The sequence below is a fragment of the Zootoca vivipara genome, chromosome 7 (genome assembly GCF_963506605.1).
Source record: "Zootoca vivipara chromosome 7, rZooViv1.1, whole genome shotgun sequence".
In the NCBI taxonomy this organism is placed as follows: Eukaryota; Metazoa; Chordata; class Lepidosauria; order Squamata; family Lacertidae; genus Zootoca; species Zootoca vivipara.
The window spans coordinates 63,618,962-63,639,474 of NC_083282.1; the positions used below are offsets into that span (position 1 = coordinate 63,618,962).

The window sequence follows — 20,513 nt, forward strand, 5'->3', positions numbered from 1 at the left end:
ATTTATTGTGTCCCTGTTTCATTTATTTGTGTTTATAACATCTCTCATGTTTTTAAAGTCTCTTCTATCTCTTTTGTTTGCACAGAATCGCATCCCCGTTTCAACCAAGGTTTATTTGACCTCCATGCACCGAAAGGAAAACCAGCTGTGTTAAGCTGCAGCCTCAACAATGACCAGCTTGAGGGAATTTGGTTTAAAGATGGGTTCAAGGTAACTTGAAAACAGTAAACATCTCAATAATGTCTTTTTAGTCTTATACTCATCTTTTTCACTTTAGTTTTTTATCTTGAAATAAAGCTTCCATAATGCAGACAACAAGCAGGAAGAACACAATGCCTAACTTTGTCTCTTCTTGTTGTCAACCAAAGATGGGATATGTCTAAAACCAGTTTAGAGAAAATAGCTGACTTTATGACTCTCTCTATCTGTTTGCTGCAATGTTCCATGTAATTTCTGAGAGAGAATATTTCTTTACCTTCTGTCTACTTCCCCGCAAGGTAACAGGCCAGGATGGAGTCTCCATTGAGAAGGAGGGCCCCGTCCACAAACTATTAATAGATGAAGTACAAGATAGTCATGCTGGAAAATACAAATTTGAAGCTGGAGGAGTCCGAACAGAGGCATCTATTTTTGTTGAAGGCAAGTCTAGTCAAGCCTAGTACAGAAAATGGTGCTACAATTGCTACTGGTTGAATTATGCTCTTAGTATTATATGATTTTTGTGGGACACATAGTGCTGGAAAGCATGATGAAGTCACTGAATTAATAACCCACATAAACCAGATCTCATTGTCTCAAAAGCAGAGAGCAGGGATCACATGGGAGAGATATTTCATCATGAGAACCTTGGTCATTTCAGAATGGCTCTGCTAAACTAATCTGCCTCCCCTGTTGCTTTGATTGTGAATTACACTTCCTCCTTACTTCCCTACAGTGGCTCTCTATCACATCTAGTTCTTGCCCTTAAAGTTTTCTCCCATGACTTTTCCATCATTTCTATGGCACCTCTTCCCATGCCATCTGCTGTACAAATGTTTATTTTCCCTTCCTTCTCTCCCCCCCCCTCTATCCCACTTTGACCTCTGTACCTTCTTCCACATTGTTGTACAGGGCTTGCAACAGCTCTGTGATCTTCACTCACTTAGATACCTTCTGAGAATTCACATTTTTTAACACTTAAAAAAATAATCATACTAGGCTCATTGCTTGCTATTCCTTTTTTCTTTACTCCCTACATTACACTTGCAGTGCTTCCTACTACCTGTTACCTAGCTTCTGACCCTGTTCCCCATCCCTGGGATCTAATACAGTTTGTTTGTGTGTCCTCTGAGTGAAGACTGATCACTTGTACCAAGCACACTATCAGCAGTAAAACAGCATCAAATACTTGGATTAGTGCAAAGGACATTCGTTGTCAGTAAGTTTTCAGTGAGGTGCACTTTGAAAGAGTTTAAGAATTCTGTGAATTCTGAGGTTCTGGCAACCATTGGCAAAATATTAGGCATCACTATTTCCTGTGGGCTCATGGGTTATTTAAAAGAATAATAAGCGCAGAGCGTCCATATATTGGGGCTAATTCATGTTCCTCTCATTTCTATGTGCAGACCCTCCAAATGTTGACTCTGCTCTTCTGGAAAAACTGAAGAAGGAACCTATAGTAGTAAAGGCAGGAAAGAATGCCATAGTCAAGATCCCATTTGAAGGCCGGAAGCCAGTCAGATCAACTTGGCTAAAGGATGAAGGGGAGCTTCTGGATGATGCCAGGATCAGCACTGACTATTCAGACAACTTCACCCGACTCTCCATATCCAGTGCTAATCGGAAGGACTGTGGTGATTATAAAGTGAAGCTGAAGAATGAGAGTGGAAGCACTGAAGCTACTCTCAAGCTGGTAGTTATAGGTGAGAGACTCCAAGTATTTTAGCGATAAGGCATAAGACAACTTTATGGGGGCCTTTAAGGCCTGCATGTGGTGTCACACATTTGGAAGCCAAAGTAGAGAGCATATTTATTGGTACATTATGCCTATAAGGAAGTAGTTGCAGCACAGAGCATGCACCAATTTTGATTAAGGTTGAAGACAGACAGGCAGGCAGACAGACCAGCGGCATCACTAGCCTTCTGGCTGCCTGGGGCGGCAAACCAGAAGGCACCCTGCCAGGGGGCGGGGCATCTGCCGCGCGCATGCGCTGTGCGTCCTCGGATCCGGGCACTGGAGCACCACCGCCGGCAACCCACTCCATAGCACGACATGTGCTTCTTCCTACTCAGGTGGAGGGGCGAGGGGCGTCAGCGGCCGCCACTGACACTGCTCCCTGGCCCGCCCCTTGCCTCCGCCCCACCAGGAAGAAGCGAGGGGCAAGGCCAGAAACATCGGGGCCTCCGCAATGGCGGTTGCACCACTGCCACAATAGCAAGGGGGGCCGTGCTGCCCCCCGCAGAGCGGACCCCGGGGTGCCCTGCCCTCCCCGCCCCTATTGCGATGCCTCTGAGACAGACAGACAGACAGACAGACACACACACACACACACACAGAGAGAGAGAGAGAGAGAGAGAGAGAGAGAGGTTGTTCATAGCACAGAAAGTGCTTTTTGGTAATAATGCCTGTCTCTAGCATATCAGAAAATAAAACATTTTTGCCCCTCCCTGCTTGCTCTCTTGCTTGCTGCCTCCTCCTGTTGGAAATCACAGTGCCTACCGCAGGATCATTGAGATGGAAGCAGCCCAACATCCTCCCATTCAAGCACCTTGACTGCAAAGCACTCCATTTCCCATGTGAAACCAGAAGCGGTAGCAGCAGTAGTGTGTGGACAGGGACAAGAACGCTATATTAACATTAGTATGGTACTGAAAATAGTATAGGAATAGTATAGGAAAAAGTGAAAATAGTATAGGAAAAAGTGCTGGCAGATCTTTTTTCCAGCATTGCATAAGAAGAGCCTTGCTGGATCAGATTGTTTATCCCACTTCCCACAGTGGCCAACCAGTGTCAGGTGCCTCTGGGAAGCTCACAAGAAGGACATGAGGGCAATAACCCTCTCCTACTTTTGTTCCCCAGGAACTGGTATTCAGAGGCATGCTACCTATCATCCTGGAAGTAAGATATAGCTCTCTTTTGATATTGCATCTGTCTTCAACCTAAAACTTCTATCCACAATACGTGAATCCTTGCATTGATCTTGTCCACTTAACTCAAAAGATATGGCAACGATTCCAATACCAAGCAGACACAAAAGGCCTTTTTCCATAAGCTCTGTTTTGCTCCTCCATGCAGATAAGCCTCAACCACCAATGGGACCCATCGAAGTTGTGGAGTGCTCCACAAATAGTATAACTATCCAGTGGAAGCCCCCCAAAGACGATGGTGGCAAACCAATCCAGGGTTATATTATCGAGAGGCAGCAGGTTGGCAGAAAGACCTGGGTGACCTTGGGGAAAACCAGCGGAAGCAGCACTGTTTTCACCACCAACAAAGTAGAACATGGCAAAAGTTATTACTTCAAAGTGAGAGCAGTGAATGCCGAGGGTACCAGTGAGGCACTCGAGTCTGATGAAGTGATGGCTGCTACCAAAGGTAACAGGGACCCTTCTGCATGTTTGTTTGTCAGCTTGCCATGCCAATATTCAACATCCCATCAGATCCCCAATGATCTGTAACTAAATGGCATGGACATCTGCTAGCGGTACTTGTTAGCTGAATTAGAAATTATGATTAGAAATTATTCTTGTCTTAACAGGCAGTATAAATGTTTAAATAATGAGCAACTGCATCCCCCCCTCCAGCATTTCCTGGTCCTCCTGCTCCTCCCCAAATTGTCAGTACCCACAAGGGTGCCATCACACTCTCATGGGCAGCACCCCGTAAGACCGGCAACTCCCGCATCTTGGGCTACAGTGTTGAGAAGTGCAAGAAGGGCAGCAACAGCTGGACACCTGTCACTGATGTGCCCATTACAGGTAAGGAACAATAGAGCAAAGTGGCTAAAGGGCTAAAGGGACAATAGGAACTGGAATATTGAGATGTATTCTTAGGTTGCCAATTTAGCTCTGGTAAAGTATAACGACGACTTATAAAAGTGATGAATAAGTAAAAAGTATATGTGTTAAGTATATGTGTTATGGAAAATAAGGCACTGGTTTTCATGCTTTTAGGATGATGCTGTAGAAACTATTTTAAAATATATTTACAGGGTTATAAGAAGCCCCTTTCTGCTGACAATTTATGGTGTCTCAAATAGCTGCTTGGTTTTATTCTAATTTTGTGAACTGTTTTGCATTTTAAATGTTTTGTTCGCTGCCTTGTGAAGGCTTTTAACCACCTGCCTAAAATACATTACTAAATTAAGTAACCTTGCTCACCGGATAGTTTTCTTGATTAGAATTCCCTTCTGAACTTAACCACAAATGTTCTCATCAATCCCTATACCTATTCTTTTCCATAGTAGGGGAAATAATTAGGTAAATTAGTTAGAAGAATGTACTATGGGTTAAGGTCTCTTTATTATCCTTGCTCTCAGTAATGCAAACACGAAGCCAAGGTTGACTCCATATTGTGGCATCATCATGCTCACTACAGTGGTTCCTCGACTTACGAATTTAATCCGTTCCGAATGCACATTCGTAAGTCTGTAAGTTGAAAAAAGCAGTTTTCCAAAGGAATGCATTAGAAACGGAAAGATTCGTAAGTCGAGTAAACTGCATCTAAAACTTGTAAGTTGAGAAAACCCCATCTAAACCACAACGGTTTTCCTTTCGGATGTCGAAAAACGTAAGCATGTGGCCATTTTTTTTATTCGTAACTCAAAATTTCATAAGTCGAGTACTTCGTAAGTCGAGGGACAGGCCCGGCTCTAGGTGTAGTCCCGGTGGCGCCAGGGCGCCGGGCTGGCAGGGGGGGCGCTGGCGGCAAAGCCGCGTGGAAGCCATGCTGCATGCTGCGAGGGCGCTGGAGCGATCTCTGCACCTCAGCGCCAGGGCGCCCGACCTGCTTGAGACGGCCCTGTCGAGGGACCACTGTATATGATTTCCTGAATGGATTTGGGATCATTATTAATTTTTTAAAATTTCTATGTCTCCATCTGAGGATCACAGGGCAGTTTACAATATAAAAACACAAGAATGCATACCATAGTAACAAACAAAAACAATCCTACCCCTCTCAACACGCAGTTAAAAAAAACCCCATAGATGACTGTTGTTGCCAGCTTCATTGTCCCCAAAGTGCAGGACAGCTCAGTCAGTACATAATGTGACTTTATTTCAGGATTGTGAGTTCGAGCCCCACATAGGGGAAAAGATCCCTGCATCCCAGGCAGTTGGACTAGATGACCCTCGTGGTCCCTTCCAATTCTATATTCTCTCTTCTTTATCTTAAGTGGGACTTAGAGCAGACAGCCCTTTGAAAAGAAGTCTCTTTCTAATAGAGGACTACATTCTGTAAAGAAGAAGAAGAAGAAGAAGAAGAAGAAGAAGAAGAAGAAGAAGAAGAAGAAGAAGAAGAAGAAGAAGAGGAAGAAGAAGAAGAAGAATGCATGACAACGCTCATTGGGATATAGTCAACTTTGTTTTTCTCACACGCTGAAATTAATGGCTTGAAGTTAATCATGGCCATTAATTTCAATGGGACCACTTTGAGTAGGAATAACATTGAGGTCCATTTTTCTCCTGTAACTGTTGACTACAGAACTCAAAGCAGGATACATCTAAGATAACCATTGTAATCCCTCCCCAAAGAAAACCCCATATTTTTAAGAGGATAATTATTCCTCATTGTGTTATTAAATTCCGCAGACAGGAAGTACACAGTGACTGACCTGAAGGAGGGTCTGCTGTATGAATTCCGTGTGGCTGCCATTAATGCTGCTGGGGCAGGTGAAACTAGTGCGCCGTCGGAAGCTGCTTTTGCTCGGGATCCCATGAGTAAGTGATTCAGTCTATCTATCCTTCTGGGCATGACATAGGAAAACAGGAGACGGAGAAGTTGCACAAAATGTTTCAATGTGTTCACCCACTCAAGAAATCATTTGCCGAGTGGCATCATTAATGTTTAAATTGGGATATGGGTTTCAGGCAGCGGCACTCTATTACCCCTCTCAGTAATGGAAAATGTGCCCCTTTGCTTGAGAAAAGCCCAAAGGACAGCAGTAATCACTAGCTCCACAATCGCTAGGAAACGACCGTGAGTAAATACGCGGAGGGTGGACACAGCAGGCCAAATAATGGCATTTCTACTTTTTATCCTATAAAAACTGTATGGGTTCCAATCAAGCATGGCCAGCAGGGTGAGGTAGCCGGCTGGCAGTGATGTCACTGTTGCTCCCTATGATGGGGCCAGGACAACAATTCAGGACAGCAACAATTCAGCCATCCTAGCATTTCTGCTGGTGCAGCTGCCCCAGTCTTGCCACCACCCTGCCTTCTCTGTACTTTCCAGATAAGCAGCAGTACAGCTGCGGGGAGAACAAGCCACTCTTGATGCCGGTATATAAATATATATTTGAGACACAAATTCTACTGTCTGTCACAGAGTGCATGGTATAGAATTTCCAGTGAACTGGGTGCAGTGTAGGGAATGATTGCCAGAGTTACCGGAAAGAGGGGTGGGGTTTTTCACGACAGTATGCTTCTGCACTAACACATTACAAAGAGTAAGGGAGCCAAGATAAACCAAGGGAGGCAGAATTGAACAAGGACTACCGTAAATAAACCGATTGGAATTTTGAAATGCCAGTCTATCATCCCCTTTCCAGAACCGCCAGGTGCAGTGAGAGATCTTAAAGTGATCAGTACTGACTACTGCAGCATCTCTTTGTCGTGGATGAAGCCAGAAGCACAGGAAGAAAGTCATGCCAAAGGCTACATTATAGAGATGCGGCACACTGACACTCTGAAGTGGACCCAGTGTAATTCTCTCCCAATCCCAATGACTACATACACAGTCAGAGGGCTAAAAGCCAGGGAGATGTACTTCCTACGAGTGAGAGCAGTCAATGATGGTGGTTTTGGCGAGCCCGTTGAACTGGACACTTGTGTCCAAGCTGTACCTCCTACAGGTGAGTCATAATGTGCAGCTTTCGTTTTGGTAATTGATGCTTTACAGAGATTAAAATCTGTGGGACTTCCCCAAGGACTAGAAGACTAGGAACAGGGGAAAGCAGTAGAGAATGAACCATAGGGAATAGATGGCAGATCGAGGAAGAGTTGCATGGTGAAATACTAGAGGGATGGCCAGGGAAGCAGTAAAAAGTGATGAATGGAATTCAGAAACAAACAAAAATAAAAGGGTGAGGGGAGAGAAAAACATAATTGAATCGTGCTATTCACTGTTGTGATTGCTGGTTGTCTTGTATTTGTAATCTCCCAGGGAGTGTGAATTTGAGGAAATGACCCTAGCAGCAACTTGAGAGGGTATACAGTGGTACCTCGGTTTTTTAATGTCTCAGAAGTCGAACATTTCGGCTTTTGAATGCCAAAAAAACAGAAGTAACTGCTTTGGGTTTTGAACACTTTCGTCATATTTTTTTTAAAAAATCATCATTTTTAATTTGTACACCATATTTCTATCTTACAATACTCAGGGTGGTTTACAAGCTGAAGAAACAAAAAAATGTACATCTTATAACAATCTAATGCAATTACAAAAATGTGATAATAAAACAAAACTTTAAAATAAGCAACCTACATCAAAAAAGTAACATTCAACAATTATTAGAATAGTATAAAATAATAATATCAACATATAAATGTTAAACAAAAATCTACTCAACAGTTACAATAAATAATTTCTAAACTATAATCAATAAAACAACGGCAAACCACAGTACATAAAATAATACAATACAAATTGAGAAGCAGAGACTAGAGGGTGGAGCAAGGCAGGTGGAAGGAGGCCTTGTCTGATGAGGTCTCTCCCCTCACCTTTTCGGAAACCAAACGTGCCACACGGCTTCCGTATTTTCCGTATTGAGTTTTCTGGATGGGAATGCTTCCGGAAATGCATGCTCCAGTTTTTGAACGTTTCGGAAGTCGAACGGTCTTCCGGAATGGATTATGTTTGAAAACGGAGGTACCACTGTACTATAAACAGAAACCAAAAGCTGTAATAGGGGTGGGCACATGCTGAGGAACTGCTGAGATTATCAGAATGAACATGAAGCCCAAAGAAAAAAGAAAGCCAAGTACCAGAATATGTTATTGCATCCAACCTGGTGTGGTAAGGACTGGGGAGTGACAGTTCATCTATGGGGCATAGGAAGCTACTTTATATTGTCTCAGACCATGGGTCTATCTAGCTCAGTATTGTCTCCACTGACTGACAGTGACTCCCCAGTGTTTTGGACGGGTGTCTTTCCCAGCACTATCTGGAGATGCTGGGGACTGAACCTGGGACCTTCTGTATGCAAAGCAGAAGCTCTGCTCCTGAACTACAGGCCTTCTTGCATTTCATAAAAAGAGAAACTGAAGGAGACTACCTGAGAAAGCTTGCATCGAGCTTCATGCCTAAGGAGGCCATTGCAGATGGCTGAATCAAATTGTGGCAAAAAGACACAACCCTCCAATAAATGGCAGGAGCAAAAGTGCCATCTATTTGGTTGCAGTTTTTCCACAATAAATCATACCTTAAAAGTAAATCAAGAATCAGTTGTTAAATCACTTGTAGAAGCTGATCCCGCTGGCATAAAAACAAAATTCTCAGGTTGAGTAGGGCTTCTCGGAAGTACTTGCAGTGGATGGTGTTACTAGGCATTCAATATTTTTGCAAAGTGCCAAACATTATTACATAATCCAAGGTGAAGTCTTTAACTTATGTATTTTTTTCCCGTTTTAGTTCATCCCAAACTCTTAGTAAAGGACACCACCAAAAGCTTTATGATTGTAAAAGCAGGGGATGCAATCCGTGTGCGCATTCCCTTTGAAGTAAGTATAGCCTTTCTGAGAAGTACAGCATCCACAAATTCCATTCCCAAGCTGTTTTTGTTTGTTAAAAAGCTAAGAGCACAAGATGCACTCTAGATTTTGCTGAACAAACATGGACCAGTGTGTGTGTGTGTGTGTGTGTGACTTTACATTCATCTTTTCATAAATATATATCATACAGATTCATTCAAGAGGGGTAGTGTTCAAGTTGTAAGAAACAAGAGATACAGTTCAATATTGACCACTCCCCGCCTCAAATTCGGGGGTGCTCTTTGTGTGGGTGCACACAGCCCCTTGATCCTACTTGATCCCCGGCAATTCAGCTTGGCTTTGCCTTCCCAGGCTGGATACCTGGAGGTTCCCACCCAACTTCAGACAATTAGCCAATCCCACGTTGCCAGGGGAGTTGACCAGGTAGGGTTAGGACCGCCCTGCACACACAATAGAGGGTGGAACTCACCTGGGAGTCTATCTTCCCTAAATGGGGGGGGGGTGAAGCGGTGACCCATCCCCCCTGCAGTGGTGATTCCAGGGTTCCCCGTTAAAGGGGTTGTGTGGAAGGGAGTCACTGGCCATACGCTGTTAGGTTGTCAGTGCTCTCCCCTTTGTTGTGGTGAAATTGGGGGGGGGGCCTCTCTGCTTAAACATACGTTTTCCAATCCCCACACAGTTTGGACAACCCTGATGTTCTCCAGATCCCTGGACGGGGAAGGGGAGGGATAAACGCCCAGTGCCTAAGCCAACGTCTCCCTACATTTGAAAGTTTAATAAAGTTGTGACCAATTTTAATTCCATAGCACGTTGTCATGAGTCATTATTCCTCCCGGGGGTTGCCTAGGGTTAGGGGTCTCCACCTGGCCACGCAATGCATCTTTCTTTTTGATTTTGTGTGCCAGAAATATGTAATATAGCACTGAACAATGTGCTATCCACTGCTTTGAAACCCTTCCTACTGGATGGACAGTACCTTCTTTATGAAATGATGAGTTTGTGTAGCCCTCAGATCTTTGTATGGCAAATAAAGTAGTCTCTGGAAATACAGAAGTTGTCCATCGCTGTCCTATGTATAAAGTCTTTTGTTACTCAGTGTTGTTTTTTCAGCCAGAGTGCAGTTCCAGTAACTTTCACTCGCCCCATGCGCTTCTTCCCTTTTCGTACTTCTGAGAAGCCCAAAATGAACATTTCAAGTCAAAATAGAAGCTGTTTCTCATCAAAGTCATGTTTGCATGAGTTTGTTCATAACTCATGTGGGAGCTAGTGTGGTGTAGTGGTTAAGAGCGGTATTCTTGTAATCTAGTGAACCGGGTTCGCATCTCCGCTCCTCCACATGCAGCTGCTGGGTGACCTTGGGCTAGTCACACTTCTTTGAAGTCTCTCAGCCCCACTCACAGAGTGTTTGTTGTGGGGGAGGAAGGGAATGGAGAATGTAAGCAGCTTTGAAACTCCTTAGTGTAGTGATAAAGCAGGATATCATATCCAAACTCCTCCTCCTCCTCCTCCTCCTCCTCCTCCTCCTTCTCTTCTTCATAAATCTGTTTCATCCCATTTTCACATTGATTTGTTTTTTAATCTACATGAAAATTCACATCTTAAATACATTTTTAAATTTGTATATTTGAATGCATTCTCACACAATAAACATTTCTAGATGTATTTTATTTCAATATGTCCATTTCAAATGGATTTTGATCGGTTTTTGAGCCAAAAAGTGCATTGCAAAATTCAGATTAGCACAAAATCTGGAAAATTAGTCCAGGAGGTTTGTGTCTGGCCAGTTTATCTGAAGAAGTGTGCATGCACACGAAAGCTCATACCAAAATAAAAACTTAGTTGGTCTTTAAGGTGCTACTGAAGGAATTTTTTCAGTTTATACCAGAATTTGCAGAGACTGAATTTTTCCACAGCCCAGTTACAAAAGGTTTACTATCTCTTTTCTATTCACCAGGCTTCCCCACCTCTTGAAGTGGTTTGGCTAAAGGATGGTCTTACTCTGCCCGCAAAAGCCACAACAGCTACCAGAGAAGGCCTGAGCCAACTCATCATCCCAGGAGCCGACTTTTCTGACAGTGGCCATTATAGCATCACCCTCCAAACTGAGCGTGGAAATAAAGAGACTTTCAGCTTCCTAGTCCAGGTTCTAGGTAAAGACCATGCAAGGAGTTTCCAGCTGCGCAAACTGCATTTGAATTTCTTTTTTTTGGGAAATTCGTTCAATACCATACTCTCTATAATCCTTCAGCCAGATGGGTGTCTATTGTCCATGAGGGGAGATACAGCCCATGGGGGGCATTTAAAGGTCACAAGCCAGCATATTTAGCAATGCCGAAAAAGGACCACGGATCACATGTCATAGGAGTCCTTTATGGGCAACTGTCAGCAACAGAATAAGAGACCAGCTGCAAGCATCGCAGTCTGTCAGCCCCTCCATTTACAGTTTACAAAAATGGCTGTACCAACTGTCAACGGGCATTTCTGTCTAGGAGACAAAGAGGGTGAAAGCTGGCTTCCTTCCACAAGCAAGCTCCAAGCTAGTGTTGCCTGGCTTTTATTCCTTTTAAATGAAATGCCAAGCCCTCCTTACCTCTGCGGCTCAGGGTGGGCAGCATATTAAGACTAACAATAGCATTGTGAAAACTTTGAGGTAATTATATGCCTCACTTTTAACAAGGCTGACCATTAACTAACAAAAACAAAACAAAAAAGATGACAGTAGCTGGTTGTAGCCAATAGTTTAGGTCATCTGAAAGTAGTTTGTCAGCTACACTACATAGGCAAACTCAAGTCTGGCCTGGAAAAAAAACAAAGGATAGATTTGGACAGACTTCAGGCTTGTGGGATCTCCTTTGGTTTTTGGGTTTTTTACTAGAATCCAAACTAGAGCCTGGTGTAAAAGACATGCAATACTTCAAGGAAAGAATTTTAAGCTCGGGAATTTGTTTTGAGCACCAGAACGGAATGGACTTTGCAGTCCATCTATACAAAAACGAGCTTTTGGTTACCCACCTCAGTCCACTTTATCAATTTTAGCAGTATAATTGCAGCAGATATGAAGCTTTAAAATGAGGTTTGCAATACACATTTTCTGTATTGGCTATCAGCATGAGTGACTAAATTCTATGGACATGATTTCCTCTTTTCAATACTCTTGTACCTTATTATACCGCACCACGGCTCTGCCTTCTGATTTTATTTATTTTCACTTTGCAGATGTCCCAGAATCTCCTGGTCCTATACAGCTAATTGAGAAGGTCCCTGACACGGTGACTCTGATTTGGGAGCCCTCACCAACAGAGAAGAGAGAGGGCACCCTGAATTATATGGTCATGAGACGTGACTCCAGCAAAGGATCTTGGCAATTGGTGTCTGACCTGATTTACACCAACAAGTGCACTGTCTCAAATTTTGTCCCAGGCCGGGAATACTACTTCAGAGTTCAGGCAAAGAATTGCATGGGAATCAGCGAGCCCTCTGAAACAGTGCAACCCTGGATCATTCACAGGGAAAAGGGTAAACAGGCTTTGAAAGTAAACCAGTACTCTCTGTGCATTCACTGTATCATATAAATAAATAAAATGATGCTTTAAAGCATTTGAAGCTTTTTATAGAAAAAGAGATGCCAGAACTCACCTTGTTCTCTTATAATGGCAATGACACTCACCTGAGAGATGCCAGAACTTGGTTCCAGTGAGTTCCCAATGAAAAAAGCCCTGCTTTGAAGGCAGAAGCTCCCCACTTCAATCTCTGACATTTTAGGGCTGGCAAAGACTCTTGCCTGAAACTCTAGAACCCATTAGCCAGCATTTTTCACTCCAGATGTTTTAGACTCTCTCTTAGTCCCAACAGCCCCATCCAGCATGCCCACAGGCCAGGAAGAATGGAAGTTGTAGACCACAATATCTGGAGGGCACCAAGTTGGCTATTCCTGCCTTAGAGAGCTACTGCAAGGTAATGGAGACAATATGGAACTAGATGGAACAATGACCTGTCTCAGTATTAGGCAGCTTTCTAAGTTGATATACACTAAAGCCAAATGGAAAGGTGCAGACCTGAACTGTAAAGGTAAAGGTAAAGGGACCCCTGACCATTAGGTCCAGTCGTGACCGACTCTGGGCTTGTGGCGCTCATCTTGCGTTATTGGCCAAGGGAGCTTCCAGGTCATGTGGTCAGCATGACCAAGCCGCTTCTGGCGAACCAGAGCAGCACACGGAAACACCGTTTGCCTTCCCGCTGTAGCGGTACCTCTCTATCTACTTGCACTTTGATGTGCTTTTGAACTGCTAGGTTAGCAGGAGCAGGGACCAAGCAATGGGAGCTCACCCGTCGTGAGGATTCAAACCGCCGACCTTCTGATCAGCAAGCCCTAGGCTCTGTGGTTTAACCCACAGCGCCACCCACGTCCCATTGAGACCTGAACTGTAGGCATGGTCAAATAATGGCATCTCCATGTTTTGAAGTCATTTGGGAGAGTTTCTGGTCATTGTGTTCTGCGTACCATGCAGAAAGTGTCAACAAACTTGTTGACTTTTTATTGGTAGAACCTCAGAACTTTGCCAAAGAAACTACTGTATCCTCACCGTTTTTAGCCAATATTGCCAGTTGCATATGAGACATGAATGTTAAGTATACTGTGTGATGGTCATTCCCTTAACTCAACATTTTGTGCATCTTACAGGTAAATTTGCAGTCAGAAGCCCACCATACAAGGGGATCAACCAAACTCAGCCTCCAAGATTCCTTGTCCCATTGAAACCTCATGTGGTAACTCTAGGATTTGACTGTCACATGAGTTGTGCTGTGACTGGATATCCAGTCCCTCAAGTGATGTGGTATAAAGATGGCAAGAATATCTCTCAGGATCCTACCTTCTTCAGCAAAAATGACTTTGGGGTCTGCTCTCTTGTGATCCTAGGAGTCACAGCATCAGATGGAGGCCAGTACAAGGTGGTGGCCATCAATAAACTAGGCCAAGCAGTCAGCAAAGCTGTAGTCACCATAAAAGGTAAAGACTAAAGAGTGGGTGGGGTGTGGCATAGTTAGCCAGTCACTCAGTATACTTCCATGAAGCAAATAAGCATTTAATATCTGGCCTTAGGGGATTTTGCCACCCTATATATTGGTACTGTATATTATTGGTCCAAACTAGAGCCCTTCCCTGATTTCAGCTATTACTTCTATGGTGGCAATACTTTTTAAGGTGTGGACAAGGTGTTTAAAAGCACCATGGCAAATCCTGACCCAGCAACAGGAAACTATCCAGCTTCAGCAATTAGTTTTCTTCAATTGCTGTTCTGTCTCTCCTTGGTTTATTGCCTCACAGTGAAACTTCCCATGAGACAAAAGGTCCTTTGATGAGAGCCTGTGACCTTCCCTCATCATGAGTCTTTCTGAGAATTGTGCCACAGTCTTGCAGAAATCAGAATTCACCCAATAATAGCAGAAATCAGATTTCAATAATAGCAGAAGGTGGGGAGTGGATGACAGCTGAGACTAGAACATAAGTAGGAAATTGGAAAAATTTTCAAGCCAAGACATGAAGGTCACAATGGGCACCATTCCAATGAAGCCATTGTGTGAGCAGAACAACTTCCACCTAGGCAACAGCACTTCCCTTCCCTCTCCTTCCCCCATATGCCCCCATTACCCCCTAAATTTAAGGTGAGGTTGCATTCAGGAACGGGAAGTGACTTCATTGGATTCAATGCAGTGTTTTCTTTCTTCATTCTGTGCCTTCATAGTTCCTTTTTGACTTCCCCCAATAATGCAGACTGTTCTTTTGGTTGCTTACAGGTGCAAAAATACAAGATAAAGTTCCTGCACCTGCAAGTCAATAATGCCTGGAATAGTCTTTGTATACTTGTGCCCCTCCCCAACCCCATACATACCAAACATATTTGCTTGTGTCCTAATTCCTAGGATGATCAGTGTACATGTCTTATGCTAAGGCAATTTAAAGGCTACATCCTATTTAAAAATAAATAAATCAGTGGACTTTCACTAATCTATGCAATTCCTTTCTGTGCACTTTCCACTTTTAATCATATAAAATCTAGAAATGTCAAGTGATATGTCTCTTTCTCTTTTTTTTCCTGTGGAAGAACCTGCTTTTTAGAATGGTCTGCATGGAACCAGCTTTGCCACAGTCTGTGGCGTGACAACGTTTTTCTGTAAGACAGACACCGTTACTGAAAAATACGTATTTACTGTTCTGTTAAGCAGCCTGAAGATTCTATCTGGTGAAGCAAGTGAGGTCAAAACAGCAACTGTTCTTTTCTTTACAGTTTTCCATAACAGGAAAGCCCTTTGAAAACTTGTGTGCAGTTCTGTCCAATGGTCCTTCAAAGAGCAGAATCCCAGTATACTTATTTGAGACTTTAATGGAAAATAGGATAACTTTAATGGAAGTAAACTTGTTGCGAGCCACCACAGTCATCATCCTCACAACGAATTTATTGGTCTTTAAGGTACACAGGACTTTCTGTTTTGTTTCTGCTGCATCTGGCTAACATGGCTACCCCTCTGAAAGTCATGACAAGGAAAGATAGTCCTGCAATAATAATGGATTTTATATTCATATCCACTGGGCTGTAGCTGAGATTGTTTATTTGTAGGATATATTGTGAGAGAAAATACTTGGAACCAGCCCCATGGCAAATGGATTTCAAATAGCTTGGCTGTGCCCACAGTGGCTGTATTAGAACATGAGCTTTATGAATGTATTGGGAGTAGAAGAGTTTATAACTAGTTGGGATCCTTCTGTCAAGAACACCAAATTTTATGTATGAGATGTCTTACTAATTTCAAGCATCATTTGGGTTTTAACCAACTCTAATTTTAGAAAGCTTAACAAAGAATTGAAGTGGGACAATGCCACCTATTCAGTATTCATAGGACTGAAGATGGATGCTTGAACAAGATTAGTTTAACCTTGAAACAGAAAAGTTTGTTTTAAGATAAGTTTTTTTCCTGGGCCTATAGCAATTGCCTTATCAACAAGAATCAAAGCAAGACTGTATTTTTGTGTTGCTCAACACTGAGTTTCAGCCTCATACTTTTCCAAATGTCTCAATGAAATGAGGCCCTCTGCCAAAGATATCTGCCCTCTGTGTTTTTCACTTACGCTATGAAAAATAGCTTGCTATGTGTTGTCGTTTTTTTAAAGTATTCGGTTAACAGTTTCCTAATTGAGAACAGCAAAAGATGTTCAGTAAGGCAACATAAGGAAAGTCCAGAAAATGTCAAATGCAAATATAAGTCAAACGCAAGTTCAGTAGCAGATGGACTCTTTAGCAAAAAATATTGTAGTGACAGATTTAACTGACATGTCACAAGCCATCTCTAGGGAATAATATCCAAATCTTTGTCTGCACTCAGAATTAACCAAGGACATATCTGTTGCTGAATTTCTACCAGTCTCCAAGACAGAGCTTCCATGATTTTAGTGGATTTTCTATGAGATGTCAGAATCCACCAAAGTCTAGTGAAAGCACACTGAATGATTGACGTTCGAAAAGCAGATATGAGGTGATGGATATGACAGGTATCATACTGGATCCTTAATGCTACTTGTATTGCTAAGTGATAATATTGGATCGCCTGGGTGAGGGCAGGGAGAAGGGGCTATCATGGCCTTAGACTATTGCCATCTTGTGTGCAAGAGTCTGTGTGCAAGGTTTTCATTTGTTTCATCATTTTCCCTACCAAGGAACTGCACTTTATGGGCCAAAGGCAAGTGAAAACTTAATATTGAACCTGAATAAACATGACTTAAATAAACGAACAGCATCGTCATGAACCTTTGGAGCTGAATCAAACTGCTGGTTCATCTTTTCTAGCCCTGTTCTGAATACTTGGACTGGTAGCAGCCCTCATGGATGGAGGGATCTTTCCCAACACAACTACCTAAAACCCTTTAACTGGAGATCTCAAGGAGTGAACTTGGGGCCTTCTAAGTCACTGAGCTATGGTCCTTCTTAGGCTGCACACATATTTCATAGAAGCCAGGTTTTTTTTGGGGGGGCAGTGTGGGCTATATTTGGGTCAATATGGTATTGCACGAAGCTTGGGTGTCTCAGTGCTGCTTCTCTGCCCACTATACCCATTCAGGGTATTAGTGTATTAGTTTATCAACTCATCATTGTTGCATCTGAGCACTTCAGTTTCACTAACAGAACAAAAACATGCAGACTCCCAAGTGTTTTTTTACAAAAGGTAGGACTGATTATAAATCTTCCTGCTTCAAAACATAACCCAAGCTGTGCTATTATTTAGATTCCTTACACTGCAAGGGTCTCAAGGTGTCACATCAGTACAACAAATGTATGTAAAATACATACAGTAAATTCAGGCTGACTGAAAGGCAGTCATGTATCTGAAAAGTTAAAACATCCAACCTTTGGCATCCCTAGCAGAGATGTAACCAGAAAGGAAAAGAACCCAAATTTCCCCACTAGGGGGACTCATTCTAATGCAGTAATAAAGTACTGGCTACCGTATATGCAGCACCCAGAAACTGGCGTTTCTAAATTGTTGTTTCTCTCACTGAAAAAATGAGTAAGACATGACAGTGATTTGCTTCTCCTGTTCATTTTTTTTATAAAAAAAAAGTGGGAAGGGAAAGCCTGTTCCCAACTTTAGATGGTCATAATAAAGTTTTTGTAAGACTGGAATCAACCTGAAATGTCAAAACTGACTTCAATAAACTTGGTGTGGGGGAAAAAGTATATGGTTGAGATCATAAGAAAATGTCTTTTCTCGTGGAGGCTTTCTTGTCCTTAAATTATTAACAAATGGATGTGAATAAGAAAAATGCAAGGACACTGGTGGGGGAGTTAGCAAAAACAGGAAGGGATGAACTCAGGCTACATCTGCACATCTAATACATTAAAACCTGTGGTTTTTCATGTTTAGTGTTTCTACAGCATAACACAGGCACACACGTGTAGATGTCCACCCATTTTGTTTAATAAAAATACCACAATCAAGCTTCTGGAGCAGCTGCAGGTGTTTTGTTTTGTTTTTGTGATAGTATCGGTGAGCATGCTATCAGAAATTAATACCCTTAACAAGCAAATTTGCATATCATATCATGTCTGTCTCTGTGGGTTTGGTGTAGCAGAAGTACGTGCAAATTGGTCACATTGCTGGCAGCAGTATCCATACAGTTCCACAGGGAGCAGTCATTTTTGCTAAAAGTGTGATGGCTATGTACTAGGACTACTGTCTTTCTCAGAGATGAAAAATTAAAATTCCTTAGCCATTGATTATACGCTGGCTAACTTGTTGCCTGTTGTTTGCATGTCAATTCATTTAATTTAATGACAAGTTACCCATTTTAACTTGACCAGCAATGAGCCACAGCAATAAAAATCAACCAAATGTGTTTGTGCTTATTACTTACCCTGCTCTGACAGACCTTGGTCCTTCTCGTCTTTCAAGGAGGAATGGAAAAGCTCCCTTTTCATCACTCATCCAAACTGGCCAGTGCAGTAGTGGTAAATTCTAAAGTGCAGGAGCTGCTCCCATAGCGAGAGAGAGAGGGGGGGGGGAAGGAAGTATATAGCATAATACCCAATTTAAAAGGTTCAGCAAAACTATATCCCTATGCAAAGCTTCCTAAGAGAGAGTAAGCTCCATTAAACTCAGTGGTGCTTATTTCTGACTGCATAGGCTCAATTTGCAAAATACACTGAATATATCCAGCCAATTAAACTGCAACTTTTAACATTTAGTTAGAAAGGCAAGTAGTCTTGCAAAAAAATAGCCTTGTTGGAGTGAAGTAGGAACCCTGGCTAAGAAATACATGTATTTTCTGCATTCCCCCTTATGCATGGAGTTGGGTTTCATCACAGATTCCCAATAATTGAACCTTTAGGAGACAAAGACAGGTTTGCCACCATGGAATATGCAAAATGGTCCTTTACTCCAGCTTCAGACTATATAAGCTGGATCAAATGTAACATTTGGTATGTTTTACAAAATTTCCAGTAAATGATCTTAATATTCCCATTTGCAAATCTGTAAACTTATGGTTTAAAGAGAGAACATACCTGCTCCAGATCTATATGTCAGCTCATTTCCCTTTATACTGGAGAGCCTCCACACAAACATATGACCATTTCAGCTTCTTAAAAGCCATGAAAGGTAGCAGCTGCTTTGGTCTGGGGTTGCCTGCATATTCAAGTTAATATTTCCAAAAGTCTTAATTCAGGATATACTACTGGATCTCCCACAAGCGAGTCACGCAGTCAGCTTGCTTTCTGTTCTATTTTTACTTTCTCATTTGTATAACATGAAACCAGTGCACTAATGTCTCATCTCTGTGATGTTGAAGGGCAAGTGAGGACTGCGAGGAAATGATGTGCTAAACCCAGTGTTGGGACTGCGGCAGCTATTCCCAACCTGGTGCTCTCCAGATGGTGTGGACTACTACAACACCCATCATCCTTGATCATTAGCCATGCTGCCCCATGCGGGTGGGAACCATAGTACAAAACACCTAAAAGGCACCAGGTTGTGAAAGGCTGGTGTTGGGGTTAGTGCTTTTATTTGAGAAAAGAGGATTTGCTAGCTGGTTATCCAGCACAGCCACCTTGGGCTGCTTAATTTCCTCATTCTTCCTAATTAATTCTCCACCCAAGATACATCTATGAGTCCTCTTGTTTCTTCCTTCCATGCAACACTGCAAGACAAAAGCCTGCTTCAGGAGCAACTCCCTTCTGACACCACTTTCCTTCCCATCTTTGATCTCATCAGCCAAAATGCTCTGCTTGATGGATACAGAACACTGCCTTTTCATCTGGCCATTCCCATGCATTTTGCAAACAGCTAATTAAAGTTCTAATGCCAATCCTATAAAATCGGCAAGAGGTTGTGTCATAAGGCAGCCACGTGAGTTCTGTTTCACCCTGAATCAGGACATGCTCAGCCAGGCAATAGGAAGCCAGCCACAAGGGGAGAAGCAGCAGAACCCTTCCCTACAAACACTTTGGTTTGGGCGGAGGAGAAAACAATTGTTGCAGCAGTTCTTGGAACAATTCTCGTGCTTAGCTTCCACCCTAAACGGTTGGGTCTCTGAGGCTAGTTACAGAAAGCAGATGAACACATTCTGGGAGTTTCCCCAGTTCCTTTTGAAAAGGAGCACATCCCCAAAACGAGACCAAAATGTTATTCCTATGGGAGAGGGGGAAATATTGCTCTTGGCATTCATGCCAACATTCCAGCTCAGAAGCTGGGCGTTGGCTCTCATTATTGCAAACCCAGCCTTGTTTCTCTGCCCCTCCCCTCACCTTCCAGTCTGTCACTACCTTGAGTTGGGAGACTAGTGTGGAAAACAGCCTGAGAATAAAGCACCTTCTTCTTCATAATATTCTCCAAAAAATAAAATTAAAAATACTATGTAACTTCTCCATTTCCTACCTGCCACATTCAAATATTCCTCATGCTCCCAGACAGAACACTCCCCCTTCTATCTACCAGGAGCCGTGTTTCCCCTATTTTAAGACGTAGTCATTATATAAGCCATAGCAGGATTTTAAGCGTTTAGGAAATAAAAGCCATACCCTGAAAATAAGCCATACCTCCGAGGAGCGAGACCGCTG

The 20,513-nt window shown here is 42.7% G+C and overlaps 1 protein-coding gene across 1 annotated transcript in view; it reads left to right on the forward strand.

Moving 5' to 3' along the window:
- The window catches only part of IGFN1 (immunoglobulin like and fibronectin type III domain containing 1), a 46,359-nt gene extending 28,064 nt beyond the window's left edge, over positions 1-18,295 (forward strand). The window contains exons 13-24 of the mRNA XM_035124254.2: positions 86-210; positions 498-639; positions 1,605-1,901; positions 3,275-3,574; positions 3,784-3,957; positions 5,791-5,919; positions 6,750-7,052; positions 8,828-8,916; positions 10,862-11,057; positions 12,124-12,423; positions 13,589-13,915; positions 15,012-18,295. Of these exons, the coding sequence (XP_034980145.2) occupies positions 86-210; positions 498-639; positions 1,605-1,901; positions 3,275-3,574; positions 3,784-3,957; positions 5,791-5,919; positions 6,750-7,052; positions 8,828-8,916; positions 10,862-11,057; positions 12,124-12,423; positions 13,589-13,915; positions 15,012-15,025 (2,396 nt within the window). The 3' untranslated portion in view covers positions 15,026-18,295. The remainder of the gene's footprint in view (positions 1-85; positions 211-497; positions 640-1,604; positions 1,902-3,274; positions 3,575-3,783; positions 3,958-5,790; positions 5,920-6,749; positions 7,053-8,827; positions 8,917-10,861; positions 11,058-12,123; positions 12,424-13,588; positions 13,916-15,011) is intronic.
- Positions 18,296-20,513: the final 2,218 nt, after the last annotated feature.